This window comes from Sciurus carolinensis, chromosome 2 (assembly GCF_902686445.1).
Source record: "Sciurus carolinensis chromosome 2, mSciCar1.2, whole genome shotgun sequence".
Classification (NCBI taxonomy): domain Eukaryota; kingdom Metazoa; phylum Chordata; class Mammalia; order Rodentia; family Sciuridae; genus Sciurus; species Sciurus carolinensis.
Window position 1 is genome coordinate 10,283,995 of NC_062214.1, and position 18,325 is coordinate 10,302,319.

Below are 18,325 nucleotides of genomic sequence, written 5' to 3' on the forward strand. Positions count from 1 at the left end.
CCCTGCCGGCCACCTGTCCTTGGCCACTGTGCCTATGAGGAGGTGGAATCCCTTCCTCCCCCCTGAAGCTGGGCTGGCCTGCGACTTGCTCTGACCAACAGCACGTGGTAGAGCCCACTGCTGTGTTTGAAGGCTGGAGGGCTGGAGGCCGAGCCCCCACAGCCGGGTTGAGAGGCGGGCGCCTAAGAGGTGACGAGCTCAGGAAGACTGCCCTCAGGCAGGGGTCGATGTCACTGTCCTGGGCGTGGGTCCGTGACCTCCAAGGTGGGTTTGCTATGACAGCGAGCTGAGCCGAGCCCCGTGCTCCCCTCCGTGAGCCCTCAGCCACACGATGCCTCCCGCCATGTTATGATGCAGCGGGAAGACCCTCACCAGACACGGGCCTCGACCTTAGACTTCCCAGCCTCCAGAGCGTGAGCCAAACAAACTTGTGCTAGTTATGAGTGACCCTGTGCGATCTGACGTAGCGCTCAAAACGGACCAAGACAGATGCTGTGTCACACCTGGGCCACAGCCTGGGTCTCGGCCTTGAGCCTCATTCACCCTCTTGGACGCCAGCAGCCCGGGAAGTAGCCCAGGCAAACCTGCTGCAGAGGCCCTGGCGAGAGGCCCTGGAGGTTGAGAGGCCACACGGAGGCTGAGACACACACGGCCAGCCAGCACCAGCTGCCAGACTGAAGGCCAGGCCACAGGGGACCCAGAGCGGCAGACGGCTCAGCGGGCTGCGGCCAAGAGCCCTGGCACCTCCAAGTCACGGGTGATGCTAAGCCGTACAGGCCTGAGGCTGTCTGTTCCCCCAGTTGGTGACTGATACAGGCTCCGTGAATATTCTTTTATATATATACATGTTTTTTGTTGTCAGTGGACCTTTATTTTTATTTATTTATATGTGGTGCTGAGACTCGAACCCAGCGCCTCACACATGCCAGGCAAGCGCCCTACCACTGAGCCCCAACCAGCCCTTGATGAGTATTCTTCGCAGGAAAGAAAGGAGAGAGGAGGCAGGGAGGAGAGAAGGCCCAGCAGGGAGGAGGACGCACATCCCGAGGAGCCACAGCCTGAGGACCGCAGCCCTGACCGCTTGTGCGGCCTGCACTCCATCTTTGACCATCTCTGTGCCTCAGTTTCCCCATTTGAAAGGGGGGGTGCTGTTCTGACCCCCTGGGGCTTAGGATGGACACGAAGGGGGTCAATCAGCCACTCCCCAGGGCTGCTGGCCATCCCCCAAGCCTCAAGCCCATGTCCGTGTCTGTGACCTGGACCCAGCCGGGCCTCCAAACCTGCATGGACACAGAAGCGCGTAGGTGACGGCCAGCTTAGGGGTGTGTCTGCAGGTGGCTGCTCTTGTTTCCCACCTGGGACAGACAGACCGTCCTTTTCTCTCTCTTAAGAGAAACAGCAGCATAAGCAAAAGACACCCTCAGTTGACGCTCAGCCTCCGGGCAGGGGGGTGACGGGGAGGGGTGGGCACTGGGGCACACCAGAGACCCCTTGTCCCATCACCCTTGTCCCATCGAAAGAGGCGGCCACCACTGGCTCCAGCTAGTGCCAAGCAGGACATGCCAGACCCACCTGTTCAGGATGAAGAGTGGCCCCAACATTTATGCAAATGCTCCCAATTGGCAGGCTTCTAAAACTAACCTGATAATTTTTGAAACCTACAATGGTCAAGCCAGTCTGTTGGGGGGCTGAATATGGCCCTCAAACCTGTGGCCACGCTGTGTCTTTAAAACACAAATGTGAAATGTGCAGAAGAGGCAAGTCCACGGAGACAGGAGGAGCTGGGCGGGCCCGCGGGGGAGCTGAGCGCTGCGGGGTTTCTCCTGAGGGTGAGGAGATGTCCCGAGGCCAGCGGTGACAGATGGCTAGTGGCCGAGAATACGCTGGGGCCATCGAACTGTGCACTTTAAATGAGAGAATCCTGCGTGCGGATCAGAGCTTAGTGATGCTATTCAAACACGCGCGAAAGTCATCATAGAAACCTCAGGGTCCACTCAGCCCCGGCAGAGAAAGCAGCCCTTCTCTGGGCCCAGGTTGAAAGGTCCGAGCCTGGGGAGCAAAGAAGTGCCTCTGAAGGCATTGGGTTTGAACTGCGACCCAGGGCGGGCCTGGCAGGGTGGATGATAGGCCCCTCCCCAAGGAAGAGGCGCCCATCCTGGAGCCAGGGGACCCTGCACCTCGAGGTGTGAGTGTCAGAGAGGACTGGCTGCTCTTCCACACTCATCCCGACCCCAACTTGTCTAAAATGCCCAACCTTCCCACTCCTCGGTTTATACCCAAGGACTTAAAATTATCATACTACAGTGACGCACCCACATCAATGTTCATAGCAGCTCAGTTCACAATAGCTAGATTGTAGAACCAACCTAGATGCCCTTCAATTAATGAAAGGATTAAAAAACTGTGGTATATATACACAATGGAATATTATTCAGCCATAAAGAAGAATAAACTTACAGCATTTGCTGGTAAATGGTTGCAGTTGGAAAATATCATGCCAAGCCCCCAAAACCAAAGGCCAAATGTTTTCTCTGTTAAGTGCATGACAATATATAATGAGGGGCGGGTGATGGGGGAAGAGAAAAATGGAGGAACTCTGGATGGTGTAGAGGAAAATGGGGTGGGAGGGGGTGGGGGAAGGGAAGCTAGTAGACTGAGACAGACAGTATTGCCCCATGTATATGTAGGATTACATGAATGGTGTGAATCTACGTTGTGCACAACCATAGAAATGAGAAGTTGTCACCCCTTTGTGTACACTGAATCAAAATGCAGCCTCTAGCCGGAGCTCTGGGGTTGGCGGTCCCCGCGGCCGCGGCCGGCACCCCGAGCTTGGGGAGCGCTGCGCCCGGGTCGCAGGGGGTGCTGATCGGGGACAGGTTTATCACCTTGGAGAACTGCCTGCTGCCCGACGACAAGCTCCGCTTCACGCTGTCCATGTCGAGCGGCCTCCGCGTGGTGGGCTGCGAGCTGATCCAGGCGGCCGGCATCCTGCTCCGCCTGCCGCAGGTGGCCGTGGCTACGGGGCAGGTGCTGTCCCAGCGGTTCTTCTACACCAAGTCCTTCGTGAAGCATTCCATGGAGCATGTGTCCATGGCCTGTGTGCACCTGGCGTCCAAAAGAGAAGAGGCTCCGAGGAGAATTAGGGATGTCATCAATGTGTTTCATCGGCTCCGGCACCTGAGAGAAAAGAAGCAACCTGTGCCTCTTCTCCTAGATCAAGATCATGTCAACTTGAAGAACCAGATCATAAAGGCAGAAAGACGGGTCCTCAAGGGGCTGGGCGTCTGTGTCCACGTGCAGCACCCTCACAAGATAATCGTTATGTGCCTTCAGGTGCTAGAGTGCGAGCGGAACCAACACCTGGTCCAGACCGCATGGGTAGCCTCTGAGGGTAAGTGACTAAGACTTCTCCTCTGCTGTCCAAGCGCTTTGGTGCAGGGACAGCGGCCGTCTCCAGCCAACCCAGTGCAGGCTCTCCACCGAAGGCTGGCTCTAGACTGGTGGTATGCGTACGATAGTATAGTCATGGCCGACTGCTGCTTGTGGTTCTGACGATTGTGCTTCTTGTTGATCCTGTCGTGCTTTGGTAATTGTATCGATTAGAGTTGGTAACTGTCTCTTGACTTGGACTTTGTCCCCTTAAAACTGCTGCACCTGTACCATAAAGATGCAGTACCTTTCTCTAAAACATCTGTGGGAAGCTGTAAGGGCTGAAATGACAATTGGTCGATGGGAATTGAGGCCGCTGGTGTGGGACTGTGCCGATACTTCTCCAGGCCCTGAGACTCTGTGCAGCAGCTCAGCTGGACTCCCTTCAGGAAAGATGTGCATCTTTAAATTATTCTTTGGACTCTTTACAAAATGTTGTAAATTATTTCAAATGTAGCAATAAGTTTATATGTTTTGGGGATTTCATTTGTTTTTTAGAACTTAAAACTTAATGGAATAGTGTCATTGTTTGAATACTGAAAATGTTTTATTAGAAACAAAATGTTTGCCAACTTCTGGGCTTTTCACCCATGGTCGCTCCTGGACCAGCGGCTATACTTCCGCCACACTGCCTTCCCTCTTGAACCCTGGAGCAAGCTCCTCCAGACCGGCCGCCTCTCGCCTCTCGTAGGCATCTGTGGAATTTATCGTTTAGCGTCTGAAAGGGTGTGGATGTTACCTTCTCCGGGGTTTATTGAGGGGAAAGATATCGGGTGGAGGGCAGTATCCCTCAGGTCACCCACCCGTGCGTGTGGCCTGACACCAGGGTGCACTGTGCCATTATCAGGGCATGCTGGGCAGTAAATGTATGACTTCTTCAACTGTCTTCTCATGGAATTACTTGTTTTTGCAATATTAATAAAACTAATATGAGGTTTGACTTTAAAAAAATGCAGTCTCTAAAAATTAAAAAATTTTAAATAAAATAAATTAAAATATAAAAGGCCCACGCCCCGAGACGGCCTTCTCCTCCGGGTTTACCCCATGTGCACCAATGCCAACGGTGCGGCCAGGAGACGCGCACCGCGGACCAGCAGAGGCTCCCCAGAACCTAATGGCCATCAGTGAAGAACGGTCACCCACCCTGTGAGTCAGAGAGCCAAATCCGTCCAGTGTCCTAAACACCAGGCAGAGGACTGCAGATGCAGCTCAGGGGGGCAGAGTGTGCCGGCACGGGGAAGGCCCTGAGTCCACTCCCCAGCACTGGAGAAAACCAAAATCGGACAGTGCCCTGGGCACCTTCTGGAAAGATCTCCGAGCCACAGTGAGAAAGACGCAGTGCGGGAAGTGCCCCGTGGGCGGCAGACGGGGCGGGGTGGAAGTGCCTGAGCGCCCGCCCGCAAGGGGACCTGAGGAACAAAGCGCGGCCTCTGGGGACGTCACTGGCTTTTGGATTTGTAACACGCGTGTACCTTTTAAAATTTTAAACAAAGCCTATTGTTAAAAAAAAATTCCAACTTACTTTTAAAGACTCACAAAGCGGGGCTGGGGAGATGGCTCAGTCGGTAGAGCGCTTGCCTTGTAAGCCCAAGGCCCTGGGTTCGATCCCCAGCACCAAAAAACAAAAAAGGATCACAAAGCAAACTTCCCACAGCGACAGCAGGGAACGCACTCAGGCCTGCGCCGAGCTCCACTGAGGCCCCCAGGCCACGCGGGCACCCACGGTGCTTTGCAGCGGCCGAGGCTCACAGCGCCCAGTGGACACCAACCCCTGGGCCTGCACAAGGGCATCCTGGTGAGGGAGACCCCGACCTCCAGCGCAGCGGGGGCTGGACGGCAGCTTCCAGAGGCAGTGGGCCCGCTAGGCCACCGGAGAGACCACGTCACCCTCCGCACAAGACCTCTCGTGCCCAGCCCCCGACAGAGCGCCTGCACCTGGGACGGCTCAACACACAACAGTGCAATGGCCACGTCACAGTGACACACTCCCAGAGTGATGGCCAAGTCACCGTGACTGTCACTCCCAGAGTGATGGCCAAGTCACCATGACTGTCACTCCCAGAGTGATGGCCAAGTCACCGTGACTGTCACTCCCAGAGTGATGGCCAAGTCACCGTGACACACTCCCAGAGTGATGGCCAAGTCACCATGACTGTCACTCCAGAGTGATGGCCACGTCACTGTGACACATTCCCAGAGTGATGGCCAAGTCACCGTGACTGTCACTCCAGAGTGATGGCCAAGTCACCATGACCGTCACTCCCAGAGTGATGGCCAAGTCACCGTGACTGTCACTCCCAGAGTGATGGCCAAGTCACCGTGACTGTCACTCCCAGAGTGATGGCCAAGTCACCGTGACTGTCACTCCCAGAGTGATGGCCAAGTCACCGTGACTGTCACTCCCAGAGTGATGGCCAAGTCACCGTGACTGTCACTCCCAGAGTGATGGCCAAGTCACCATGACTGTCACTCCAGAGTGATGGCCACGTCACTGTGACACATTCCCAGAGTGATGGCCAAGTCACCATGACCGTCACTCCCAGAGTGATGGCCAAGTCACCGTGACCGTCACTCCCAGAGTGATGGCCAAGTCACCGTGACTGTCACTCCCAGAGTGATGGCCAAGTCACCGTGACTGTCACTCCCAGAGTGATGGCCAAGTCACCGTGACTGTCACTCCCAGAGTGATGGCCAAGTCACCGTGACTGTCACTCCCAGAGTGATGGCCAAGTCACCGTGACTGTCACTCCCAGAGTGATGGCCAAGTCACCGTGACACACTCCCAGAGTGATGGCCAAGTCACCATGACTGTCACTCCCAGAGTGATGGCCAAGTCACGGTGACACACTCCCAGAGTGATGGTCACGTCACCATGACTGTCACTCCAGAGTGATGGCCACGTCACCATGACTGTCACTCCAAGAGTGATGGCCAAGTCACCATGACTGTCACTCCAAGAGTGATGGCCAAGTCACCATGACTGTCACTCCAAGAGTGATGGCCAAGTCACCATGACTGTCACTCCCAGAGTGATGGCCAAGTCACGGTGACACACTCCCAGAGTGATGGTCACGTCACCATGACTGTCACTCCAGAGTGATGGCCACGTCACCATGACTGTCACTCCAAGAGTGATGGCCACGTCACCATGACTGTCACTCCAAGAGTGATGGCCAAGTCACCATGACTGTCACTCCAAGAGTGATGGCCAAGTCACCATGACTGTCACTCCCAGAGTGATGGCCAAGTCACCGTGACTGTCACTCCCAGAGTGATGGCCAAGTCACCGTGACTGTCACTCCAGAGTGATGGCCAAGTCACCATGACTGTCACTCCAAGAGTGATGGCCAAGTCACCATGACTGTCACTCCAGAGTGATGGCCAAGTCACCATGACTGTCACTCCAAGAGTGATGGCCAAGTCACCATGACTGTCACTCCAAGAGTGATGGCCAAGTCACCGTGACTGTCACTTCCAGATGATGGCCAAGTCACCATGACTGTCACTCCAGAGTGATGGCCAAGTCACCATGACTGTCACTCCCAGAGTGATGGCCAAGTCACCGTGACACGCTCCCAGAGTGATGGCCATGTCACCGTGACTATCACTCCCAGAGTGATGGCCAAGTCACCATGACTGTCACTCCCAGAGTGATGGCCAAGTCACCGTGACATGCTCCCAGAGTGATGGCCAAGTCACCGTGACTGTCACTCCCAGAGTGATGGCCAAGTCACCATGACTGTCACTCCCAGAGTGATGGCCAAGTCACCATGACTGTCACTCCCAGAGTGATGGCCATGTCACCGTGACACACTCCCAGTTCTCTTGGTGGGCCCGGCCCCTGGACGGCTCTGTGCATGACCTACCCCAACCCCACCACCGCATGTCCAAGGAGACTGAGGCGCAGAGGGTCCCCCGCTCGCCTCAGCCGCGTCCTCCCGCCTGGGTCCTCCAGGGTGCTCACGCCCATGAGAGACCTTCTCCAACCCATCTCTACAGGGCACCAGGACCCAGGGCAAGCGGGACAGTGGGTCCTGAGGCTGGGCATGGGGCATCCTGGACACTGGCTCTGGTCCCACTGCCACCAATACAGGCCTGTGACCCCAGTCAGGTCCAGGCCAGAGCAGGCAGGCACCTGAGCCAGGATGACCACCAGAATCACCTGGCGGACACGGGAAGTCCAGGTCCCCAGGCCGGGGCTCTTTGGGGCATCTGAACACATGGGCTGCCTGCAGCAGCCACAGTGACGTCCCAGACAAGCAGCCTGGGTCGTGGCCAGGCTAATGCCCTCCTGGGGAGGTTTTCAGATCCCACTGCCCAGCGCACCCCCACCAGTCAAAGCGGAAAGCCAGGGGGGCCCTGGAGTGGCCCCAAAGCTAAGGATGCTCACAAAACTTAGGAGCCCCGACCTAACCCAGTGCCCTGGACCTTGAGGTCGGCTGCTGGCATCTCCTGTTACAGATGCATCGAACTTGCTCTCCTCGTCTTCTGTGGGGTTACAGAAAATGGAGGCAGGGGCATGCGCCAGGTGGGTGAGCCCCATGGCCACAAGGTGTCCTACCCGGAGCATCTGCCTGGGAGACCGGCTGCTCACGGCACAAGGTTGTTTCCAACCTTTGAGAAGCTGATTCTTTTTTAAAGTTTCTCCCTCGGGGCTGAGGGTCGGCACCCCGGGCTAGGGCCCGTCAGGGCGCTAGGACAGCTCCCTCCCGGTCATGTAGACCCCAGGGTATACAGCTGGGAACTTCCTTCCAAGGACTGGACCCTCTCCAAGCGCCCACTGTGGCCTCGACTTCTCCGGGCCTGGCCGGCACTGTCCTGACGTACCTGGCTGGGCTCAGCAGCCCTCTCTGGCTCCTGGCAGCCTCTCCGGCCTTCTGGTCCTGCAGCTGAAAGTCTTGATCTGACCCCAGTGCACCCAGCCCAGGGGTCGACCTGTGACCCAAGCGCAGAACCCACACTCCTTCCCGAGGCCGCAGCCTGGCTAGGCCCCGGCTTGGCCCCACTGGAGGCCCAGCACTCAACCCTCCGGGTTCCGACTGCTGCCCAGCTGTGCACAGGAGAGCCAGCTTTGCCGTGGGCCCTCCCAGCACTCGGCCTCTACCACGGCCCTCAGGCATCTGTCACCGTTAGCGGCAGCCCTCCATCAGTATCTGTGAGGGAACTGGTCCCAGGACCCACTCAGATACCAAGATCTGAGGATGCTCAAGCCCTTATATAAAAGGGTGCAAAGAACCTCTGTCCATCCTCCGGCAGACGCGCCCTGGCCCAGGCCTCTCATCCCAGCTCCCGGGAGGCTGAGGCAGGAGGATCTCAAGTTCAAGACCAGCCCGGGGAACCAGCAAGACGCTGTCTCAAAATATAATTTTACAAAAGGGCTGGGGATGCAGCTCAGTGGCAAAGTACCTGCCTAGCACGTGTGAAGGGACTGAGTTCAATCCCTAGTGCTGTTTAAGAAAGTCCTCCTGTATACTGTGGATCCTCTCTAATGACTTACGTTGCCCAAATACCAGTTCGGTGCCATGTGACTAGCTGCTGGTTGTTTGTTGTGCTGCTTTGTCCTGCAGTGCTGGGGCCGGAGCCCAGGTCCCCAGTGTGCTGGCAGGAGTGCTACCAGGCAGCCGCATGCCCTGCATTGTTTTTGAAGATCCGTATCATTTTTATTATCACATTTCTTTTGTACATTTTCCCCAACATTTTCGATCCACAGCTGGCTGAACCTGCAGACGGGGACCGCGTCACAGCTCGCCAACCGTCTTCCCGTCCCTCTCGACTGTCTGCTCGCTCCCAGACTCCACGCCAGTCCTCGAGGGCAGGCACCAAAGCGTGCCACTGGCTTGCCCACAACCCAGAACGCAGCAGGTTTTCCCAAAGATTTGAGGCATGAATTCATACAGAAGCACATCTCTGAGACAGACCGTGCCCAGGGTCCACCCACAGACTTCCAACCCAGGATCAGAAACTTGAATGCAAGGGGACAGCAGGTGACAGGTGCACCCATGGGAGGGTTCCCACCGGCATGTGGTGTCTGCAGGACAGACCAGCGGATATTATCAGACTCCACAAAGGAACAGCCTCTCCCACGTTTCTCTGGACATCAAGACCAGTTTTGGCTAATCTGTGCTTTCTTGACTTTGGCAGATACACAGTTTTAAAAGGCAAGTGTTTCCCTTTCCTCCTGTCGTGACTACAGAAAAACCCCAAGTTCCAGCACAAGGGTCAATGGTGACTGACAGCAGCTTTAATGAGGGAGCGGTAGGGACCAGTGGGGACCGTGGCAAAGACTGTCTCATAAAACAACAACAACTAAATAAATGAGAAACACATTTTCCCCCAAGAAAATTCTCCACTTAAAAAACCCACATTAAAAAAAAAAAAAGAAAAACACATAAATGGGACCAAAGCTTTCAGACCAACGTGCTGACTTTTGCCTGAGTCTCCAGTTCCCAGCCCGAGCTCACCCTAGGGTCTTCATGAGTCTTCCTCCAGCTCGTGAGCGGAGAACTGGGGAGGGTGCGGGCTTCCTCCAGCCCCGAGCCCCTCTGCTGGGTGTCCTGGCTCGTCCAGCCCAAGAACCACTGGACACCTGGGCCCTGGGCTTCTCGCGCTCAGGACTTCGGTCTCAGCCTTGCGGGACCAAGCTCTCTTCCCTCCCAGAGCGCAGGGGACCCACAGTCAGACAGATCTCTCTCCTCCCATCAGGCCGCAGCCTCCGGGGACCTCCCGAAACCTCCCCCCGCAGAGGAAGTGAGAGGGAAGAGAGAAGAGGGATGGGGACAGCAGCTTGCCTGCCACCCGCCTCCCTCCAGCCTGGGACAGGCGGTGCCAAGCTGCTGAGGCCCGAGGTGTGGCCGGGAGGCCCACGTGATCCTCGCATCAATCCCCTGACCCAGGTTAACTGTGACTGCGGGTGGAGATGGGCCCCAGGGGTGCCTTTGGGTTTGCATTTTGTCCCTAGTGGGCAGCTCCCTCACTTCCTGACTGGGGTGACCTCCTCTGCGTCCTCCACCACCACGTCCTGCCTCACTTAGCCCAGGGTCCCAGAGACGGCCAACCGTGGTCTGAAGCTCTGAAATCGTGAGCACCAAGTAGGCTTCTCCTCCTCTAGTTGTTCTTGCCAGGCCTTTTGGTCACAGCGATGAACAAGCTGAGGCCCGAGGACAGGTGCAGCTTCTGCTGCCCCAGTAGCCACCCACACCGGGGCTTCGCTCCACCCCAAGGACACCTGCTTCCTCCCACGCAGCTACGGGCTCTTCGGTTGGCTCCCTCGCCTGTGATATTTTTCTCCTGGGGTTGGCTAACTCCTTCCTGCTTCAGGGCTCACCTAAAATGACGCTGCCCCACGGAAGGCTTCCCTGACTGCAGGCAGGAACTGACCTGCTCCTCGCCCTCCTGCACCGCTGGGCTCCAGCCCGCACTTTCCCCCATGCTACCGCTCAGGTCCAGCTTTCTCAGAGAGGCCCTCCCCAGCCTGACCACAGACACACAGAGATACCCTCCAGCCAGGTGCCTCCACACAGAGACACCCTCCAGCCAGGTGCCTCCACACAGAGACACCCTCCAGCCAGGTGCCTCCGCACAGAGACACCCTCCAGCCAGGTGCCTCCGCAGGGCACTCATTACGACGAGTGGGTTTTATCTGCTCCTGGCTCGCTGTCTGACAGCCGGGAGGCCAGGGCCTGCCTCTCCCAGCTCTGTTGTCTCCAGCTCCACGCGGGCCCTGGCACAGAGCAGTGCAGGCCCCAGCTCATCGAGGAAGCGGGGACATCGTGGGGCTGGCACTGGTTGGACTGAGGAGCCAGCTCAGCTTCAGAGTCAGCAGTGACCCCGGGGAAGGGTTGCAGGGGGTGACCTGCTGCTTAGGCCCGTTCCCAAAGCAGATTTCCCTTTTCTGGCTCATTTGCCACCTGGAAACAGCGCTGGCTCAGGGACCGGCTAATGAATGAGCGCTGCGGAGAGTGTGCCCACGGCTTGCTCTGGCTTGGTGTCTGTTTCTTTTGGTAAATAAACTCCAGCAAGCATGTTAAGCTGCAGGGAGTTGGGGTTCTTCATTGTGACCCTCACAAATGAGCAGGAGAACAGCCGTTTCCAAGTTAAAGGAGCCCGGAGTGAGAAAACAGCTAACAGGGCTCCTTCAGGAGACTGCCCAACGAAGCTGGGGTGTGGCCGCCGGGCACTGGGACCCCACCACGCAGAGCAAGTGAGAGGACCAGAAATACCTTAGGATCCACAAGCCAGGAGGAGACTGCAGACAACCCAGCACCTCTCCCCGGGTCCCTGGGCAGCCAGACTAAGATGCCACTAGGGACTGGGTCTCCTCCAAGGTCCTGTCTGGCAAAGGGCAGCAGCCCCGAACAGGTTCATAGGTCACACAGCCACATGCCCTGCGAAAGCTTCAGTCGCTGAGCTATAAAATCTACACAATGACTTCCCAGCCACTGGGTCACTGCCCACGGCAAGGGCGCGACCCACAAGCAGAGCAGCACACTGCTGGTGCATAGTAGATGCTCAGGTAAGAGAAGCAATGCTTATTTCAGCGCAGATGCTAAGTCAAGGAATGATGTAGAGTAGACTCCCCAATACGGAAGCCACCCACCCCGAGGGACGACTGAGCATTTAAAATGTGACTGGGTCGGAGATGTGCTTTAAAAAGCCTGATTTCCAAAACTTGGTCAAAAGAAAAGGATGTGAAATTTCATTATATTGAAAATACCGACAACATGTTGAAGTATTTTGGATCTATGTTATTTTGGATAAATGACATTTTGGATACACTGTTATTTTCATATGGTGAAATGATGTCACCTATTTCATGTGTGTGGTTCTTGGGTGCTTTAAATTAAAAAGATGTCTCACATTTGTAGCTGGAATTTTATTGCTAGTGGACAGTTCTTAAGGATACCTTCACTTACCCCAGGGGCACTTTACCACCGAGTTACATCCCTGGTCCTTTTTATTTTATTTTGAGACAGGGTCTTGCAAAGCTGGTGAGGCCAGGCTACCTACAATCTGCAACCCTCCTGGCCTAGCACCCCAAGTTGCTGGGATTTCAGGCATGAACCTCTGCATCTGAATTGCATGCTACTTCTTTTAATTTTCTTCTTCTTCTTCTTCTCTCTCTGTCTCTCTCTCATTTTTGGGGTTTTTGCTTTGTTTTGCTTTGTTTTAACATGCTACTTCTTAAACTGAGGTACAAGTCACATACCCCAAAATTCGCCGGCTTAATGTATAGGATCCTGCAGTTCCAGTACCTTCACAAAGTTTTGCATCCATTTCTGCTAATTCCAGACCACTTTCTTCACTAGGAAAAGCATTCCCTTACCTTATCCTCACCAGCCACTCCCGGTTTTTCCATTCCTTTTCTTTTGTCTTTCTTTTTGGTACTCGGGATTGAACCCTGGGTGCTCTGTCATTGACCTACATCCTTTGCTCTTTGAAAAAAAAGAATTCTTTTTAAATTTTGAGGGTCTAAGTTGCTTAAGGAAGTTGCTGAGGCTAGACTTGAACTTGAGATCCTCCCGCCTCAGCCTCCTGCGAGATTACAGGCGCCACCACGCCGGGCTTTCTATGCTATTTTAAGTAAACAAGAGCAAGTTGCGGAACTTTCATCCAAAAAGTATCATTTCATCTAGTATCTAATATAGACAGAGATGTATCAACACCGACATTTCTAAGGGCACTTTTAAGCGTGTGGAACGAAACACACCGAACTGTGAGTGCTGGTCTTCTGCGCGACCTGGAACCGGAGCGGGGAGACGCTCCTTCACGTGGTCTCCGCGCTGCTGCTGTGGTTGGAGAGAGGGCTCGCCTTCTGGCCCCGCATAGCTGCGGTGGACTTGGGTAACTAGTTCTCGGCGCCGTCGACAGCCTGCTTCCAGCCGGAAGGAAGGAGTCTAGTTTTAGATGTACTTTTTACTTAAGCGTTTAAAATAGAAATTGCAGGGCGACGCGGGATTTTCCTCCTAGCAACCGTGGCGCATCGCGGCCTCCCGGCTTCGCGCACCGCTCCCGGGCATCTGGACAAGGCCGGGGCTCGGCGCCCGCAGGGCCGGCCTAGCAAAGGGCAGCAGCCCCGACCGCGCTCGACCCGGCGCCCCGGGACCCGGCCCCGGGGTCGGCTGCAGCAGGGACCAGACGCGACCCGCCGCTCGACTCTGGGTCGCCCGGGCAGCCACCGCTCCAGAGGGAGGCGACCCCGGCCCCCAGCCCCCCGCCGCGAGGGGATGCTGCGGGAGCCCGCGGGTGCCCAGCCGGGCTCAGGGCCAGAATCCCCCGCCGTGCCTCCCTCGCCCTCCTCCACACCCGGTCCCCTACCTCGGCCCCGGGCTCGGGGGTCAGGAAGAGCGCGAGCTCGTGCGCCCCGCCGCGCACGGGCTCCGGAGGGTCGGCGTCCGCGGGCAGCATCGGGCGGGCGGGCTCGCCCGGGCGCCCGTCACCGCGCCGGGGCCTCGGAGCCCCGCCCCCGGCCCGCTGCATGCCCCGAGGCCCGCCTGGCGGAGGCGGGGCAGGTGCGCACCCGGCAGCCGCCGCCGCCGCTCCCGAGCGCCGGCCGAGTGGGCAGTGCCACCCAGTGGTGCGCCGCGCGCACTGCGTCCGCCCCGGCACCACCTGGTCCACCCGTGACTCGCACAGGGTTTGCAGATGCAGTCACCTGGGGCCCGATTGACACTTCCGAGGCCCGGGCTCCGCGCAGTCGTCTAGGGTGGAGACCTGAGCCTCAGAATTGTCTGAGGCTCGCCAGATGGCTCCAACACACGGCCACATTTGGGAAGGGGAACCAGCGGTGTAGACCACACCTTTCTGTTGGAACCCGGATAGGGCAGGGGTTCCCAGCCCCGGCTGCACATTTGAAATCCACTGGGAGATTTTAAATGCCCCAAACCAGACCTCACACCGGGCAGGTTAAGTCAGAATCCCTGTGGGTGGGGCCAGGTGATCGGCGGTAGTGCTGGGGGCGCTGGAGCAGCGACCACCCGACGACCCCACCCCTCATCAGAGGTTTTTAATCCCCCCGGGCGATTCCAGTGTGTATCAGCGGTCAGAGCGATCCTGGAGGGCTTTCCTTTAAAGCCCGGGCTGCTGGCCCCAGGCCCATCCTACCTAAGCCCTGGTTTTAGGAAAGCCGGTGTAGCCCTCCTCCTCTTCCTCCTAGGGGCGACTTTTATTTATTTGTGGTGCTAGGGATTGAAACCAGGGATGCTCTACCACTGAGCCACATCCCCAACCCTTTTTGTATTTTGAGACAGGGTCTCTCTATGTTGCCTAGGGCCTCACTAAGGGTTGAGGCTGGCCTCGAACTGGCGATCCTCTTTCCCCAGCCTTCTGAGTTGCTGGGATTACAAGCCTGCGCCACCACACCAGGTACTACGGGCAACTTTTAAACTGTTCCAGAGAATTCTTAAACACACTCAATTTACCACCCCTCCACTCACCCTTAGACACTTTTCTAAACCATTCAGAGACCCTGGGGCTGAAGAAGGAGGGCTCACCCCGCTGTCAAAGTGATGGGCATGAGCACAGGACTAAGGAGGCAAGTGGGCCGGGGAGTCTAGAGTCTCCATCTCTTGTAGGGTGACCCCTCTTTTAAAATATTAATTTTGGGCTGGGCGTGGGGTGACCCAAATTTAATATTTTAAATATGTTCATAAATATGTACATACACACACACACATATAAAATTTGTTTTTATTTAACGGGTTGATCCTAGGGTTGCAAATAACTACACAAGAAGCCTCTTAGCACCTTCCTGCTAAACCTGAGTTTGTATTCTATCAGGCGACTGGGCGGGGGGTGGGGTGTCGCAACACACTGGACCTGCTCCTGGTGACCCACCCCCTGTACAATTCCCACTCCCAAACGCGCCTCTGCTAACTTCTCAACATCCCCACCCCTACATTCAGGCCTCAGCCCACAGTCACTTTCTGGAAAATTCTTGGCAAAGACTTGGGTCTCAGGTGCTCAGGGAAAAGGTTTTACAGGAACTCGCCGGGCCTACTCTTGGCCACTGGCCATTGCGAACTGCTCAAATCTCCCAGGAATCCCACACCGGTCTCTGCCCCAAACTTGGCCCCTCACCCCGCCCTGGCTGGGACTTCTTCCCAAAGAACCCAGGACTTCCCAGGTTAGCCAGGTGGACTCTGGCGTAACGGTGCAGTTTTGAATCTTGCGCAGCACACCGTGTGTTGCCAGGCGTGCAGACTTGCAGAGTGAACGCAAAGCTACGTGGACACGCTGCCCCACGCTCCCAGGAAGGTGGCTGCCTTGGGGGGATTGGGGAGGGATGCGAGGGGGTCCCGATGATCTTGCAATGTTGTTTCTTTACTTGATGTTGGTTATAGTACTTAACCTTTTCCAATGCCCAAAATGACTCATAAAAAAAAAAAAAAAAAAAAAAAAAAAAAAAACCCAGCCTGGAATGTTGGTTAACAGCACTGACTGCCCAGCCCCTTCCCTGGGAGAGAGGCTCCTGGAGAGGGGTCCGCCTGGTCACCAGGGCCCCTGCATCTGCCCCTGGGCCAGGCTGGCTCCGACAGTCACTTCACCTATCCTCCACCTTCCAAATGCGCAGTCATGCCTCAGGAACACGGCTCCACACGGGATGCCCGGAGCCCTAACCCCGAACTTTCTGAAGGGAGGGAGTCTGGGAGGGGTGCTGGGCCCCTGCGTTGGAATCACACCCAAGTCTGAGAACAAGCCCATGGGGGGTTCCACCTTGCTCCTGGCAGCCCACAGGGACCCCATGGGAGGCCAAAGAAAAGATTTTAAACAAAGAGGATCGAATTTGCAAGAATCGCCCCAGCCCTTCAAGGGTGCTTGGCTCCTGCCCCAGGGCCCTGACCCCCTGGTCCAGCCTTGGGTCCCGGGGCCCTCAGGGAGGCCCTGGGACAGGCAGTGAGCCTGAGGCCTGGAATGCAGCCCGCCAAGGCCGCACCCTGCCCAAACCAGTTTGAACCAGCTGCCGGGAGGGAGCCCTGGTGTCCCCGCGAGCTCCCTCTGGTGCCCAAGCCGGGCTCGGAGCTGCTGCTCCCGCAGCCTTCTCCAGAGGCCTGGGCGGTGCCGGCAGCGGCCCATCCCCGCCTGGGTGAAGGTGTGGCGGCTGCCGGGCGAGGCCGGGCGCTGCAGCCCTCGCTGGGCCCGGGTAGCACGTCCTCCAGCCCCGCCCCTCCAGCTTCGCCTCGAGGCGAACGGTTGCCTCTGTGTGGTTTCACAGTTCTCCCAGCGAGGGCCTCGGACACACCCGGCTCTAGACCAGCCTCCGTCCCCAAACTTGTCTGAGCATCGGAGACTCCTGGGACGCGTCTGGAAAACACTGATGCCCAGAACCCACCCCCGGGACTGGCTTCATTGGTCTGGAGTGCGGCCTTGGTTTGGGGAGTTTTAAAAGATCCCCGGGGAATTCCGGTCTGCCTGGTCCCAGGCTCCCCGGGCTCTGGGCCAGTGGAGGATCCCACCAGAGCCTCTTCTAACTCCCTGGGGCTGCTGCAGCAGCGCCCCTTACTAAAGCCCTGGGCACCAGCCCCGTGCCAGATACTAGTCTCAACTGTGTGTGTGTGTGTGTGTGTGTGTGTGAGAGAGAGAGAGAGATTCTGGGGCCTGGGGCCTCCTCACACGTGCCACCCTGAGGTTCGACCAGTGAGCCACACGGCAGCTCCTGACACAGGTTAGTTCATCGGATCCCTCCACGCCCTGTGGGGCAGGTGGGCCCTGCCATGACCCCATTTCACAGATGAAGAAACTGAGGCACAGAGAGGCTCCTGACTGGCAACAGGAGAGCCAGGATCTGAGCCGGGCAGTCTGGTTCCAGGGCCCAGGCTTCCACCGCGTCTGCAGGGACGGCCTGCAGGCCGAGCCTTCCTCCGGGCTGGGAGCTTGCTGCTGGGTCAGGCCTGCCTGTTGGGAAGGCCCGGTGCCCTGGCCCCGCCAACCTGCTGTATTACTGCTCCCCAAACGCCTCCCATCTCCTCGGCCTGCAGTGGGGGCCTCCCATCGCCTGCCTGATAAAGTTCAAAGGCTGGCCCTGCTCAGGCCTTGCAGGTCCGTCCACCGCTTTTCTGATTCCGTTTGAGCCCCAAGCCACACACGGAGCCCACGGAGCAGGGCCAGGGCACCCTGGGTCTCTGGAGTGGCATCTCCTCGCACGGTGTGCTCTGGCTGCTGGCCCACCTACGGGGCCTGGTCAGCCCTCCCCAGCCCCACGGGGCCTGGTCAACCCACCTCCCCAGCCTCAAGGGGCCTGGTCAGCCCACCTCCCCAGCCTCACGAGTCCTGGTCCGCTCACCTCCCCAGCCCCACGGGGCCTGGTCAGCCCACCTCCCCAACTCCACGGGGCCTGGTCAGCCCACCTCCCCATACGGGCACCTTCACGGCTCAGGCGCACAGTGTGCTGTGGCTTCTCTCAAGAGGAGGGCCGGGTCCGGGGCTGCACTGGTCCTGCTCAGCCACTTAAGGCGTTGCCCAGCTTGCCAGGCCTCCAGTCCAGCCCTGGTCTCTCAGAGGTTGGCGCCTAAAGGCATCTGGGTTTGGGACCCTGGAGGCGCTCGTCTGCTGGTCTCCTCGTCTCCGTCCAGTGCTCTCCTGCCTGGATGTCCTAGGCTGTCCCCTGAGCTGACTGCTCGCCTGCCCCCTGTCCAGCCTTCCAAGTTTCTCTTTCACAGCCCATTTCGGACCCCCAGGCAGGTGAGCCCTCGGACACCCGCCGGCTAAGTGGCAAGTTCACCAGACACCGCGTTCCTGGGCACAGAGAGTGTGGCTGACGCACTCTTAAGAAACGCCGCGTCCAGCAGGCTGCCTCGGCACATAGTAGGTCCTCAGTACATGGATGTAAGAGACACGAAGGGTTCCCCTGTGTGGGGTCTGTTTTCCCACTCGTGACATAATTTTAAACACAGCCCAT

At 57.4% G+C, this 18,325-nt stretch overlaps 2 protein-coding genes across 2 annotated transcripts in view; one reads left to right on the plus strand and one right to left on the minus strand.

Moving 5' to 3' along the window:
- The window catches only part of Bcas4 (breast carcinoma amplified sequence 4), a 55,465-nt gene extending 41,496 nt beyond the window's left edge, over nucleotides 1–13,969 (minus strand). Inside the window, exon 1 of the mRNA XM_047536248.1 lies at nucleotides 13,747–13,969. Coding sequence (XP_047392204.1) covers nucleotides 13,747–13,908 — 162 coding nt within the window. The 5' untranslated portion in view covers nucleotides 13,909–13,969. The remainder of the gene's footprint in view (nucleotides 1–13,746) is intronic.
- Nucleotides 2,770–4,313, plus strand: LOC124972089 (cyclin-L2-like). The gene has a single exon (XM_047536262.1). It carries the CDS (start codon nucleotides 2,770–2,772, stop codon nucleotides 3,400–3,402), a length of 633 nt encoding a protein of 210 aa, XP_047392218.1. The 3' UTR covers nucleotides 3,403–4,313.
- Nucleotides 13,970–18,325: the final 4,356 nt, after the last annotated feature.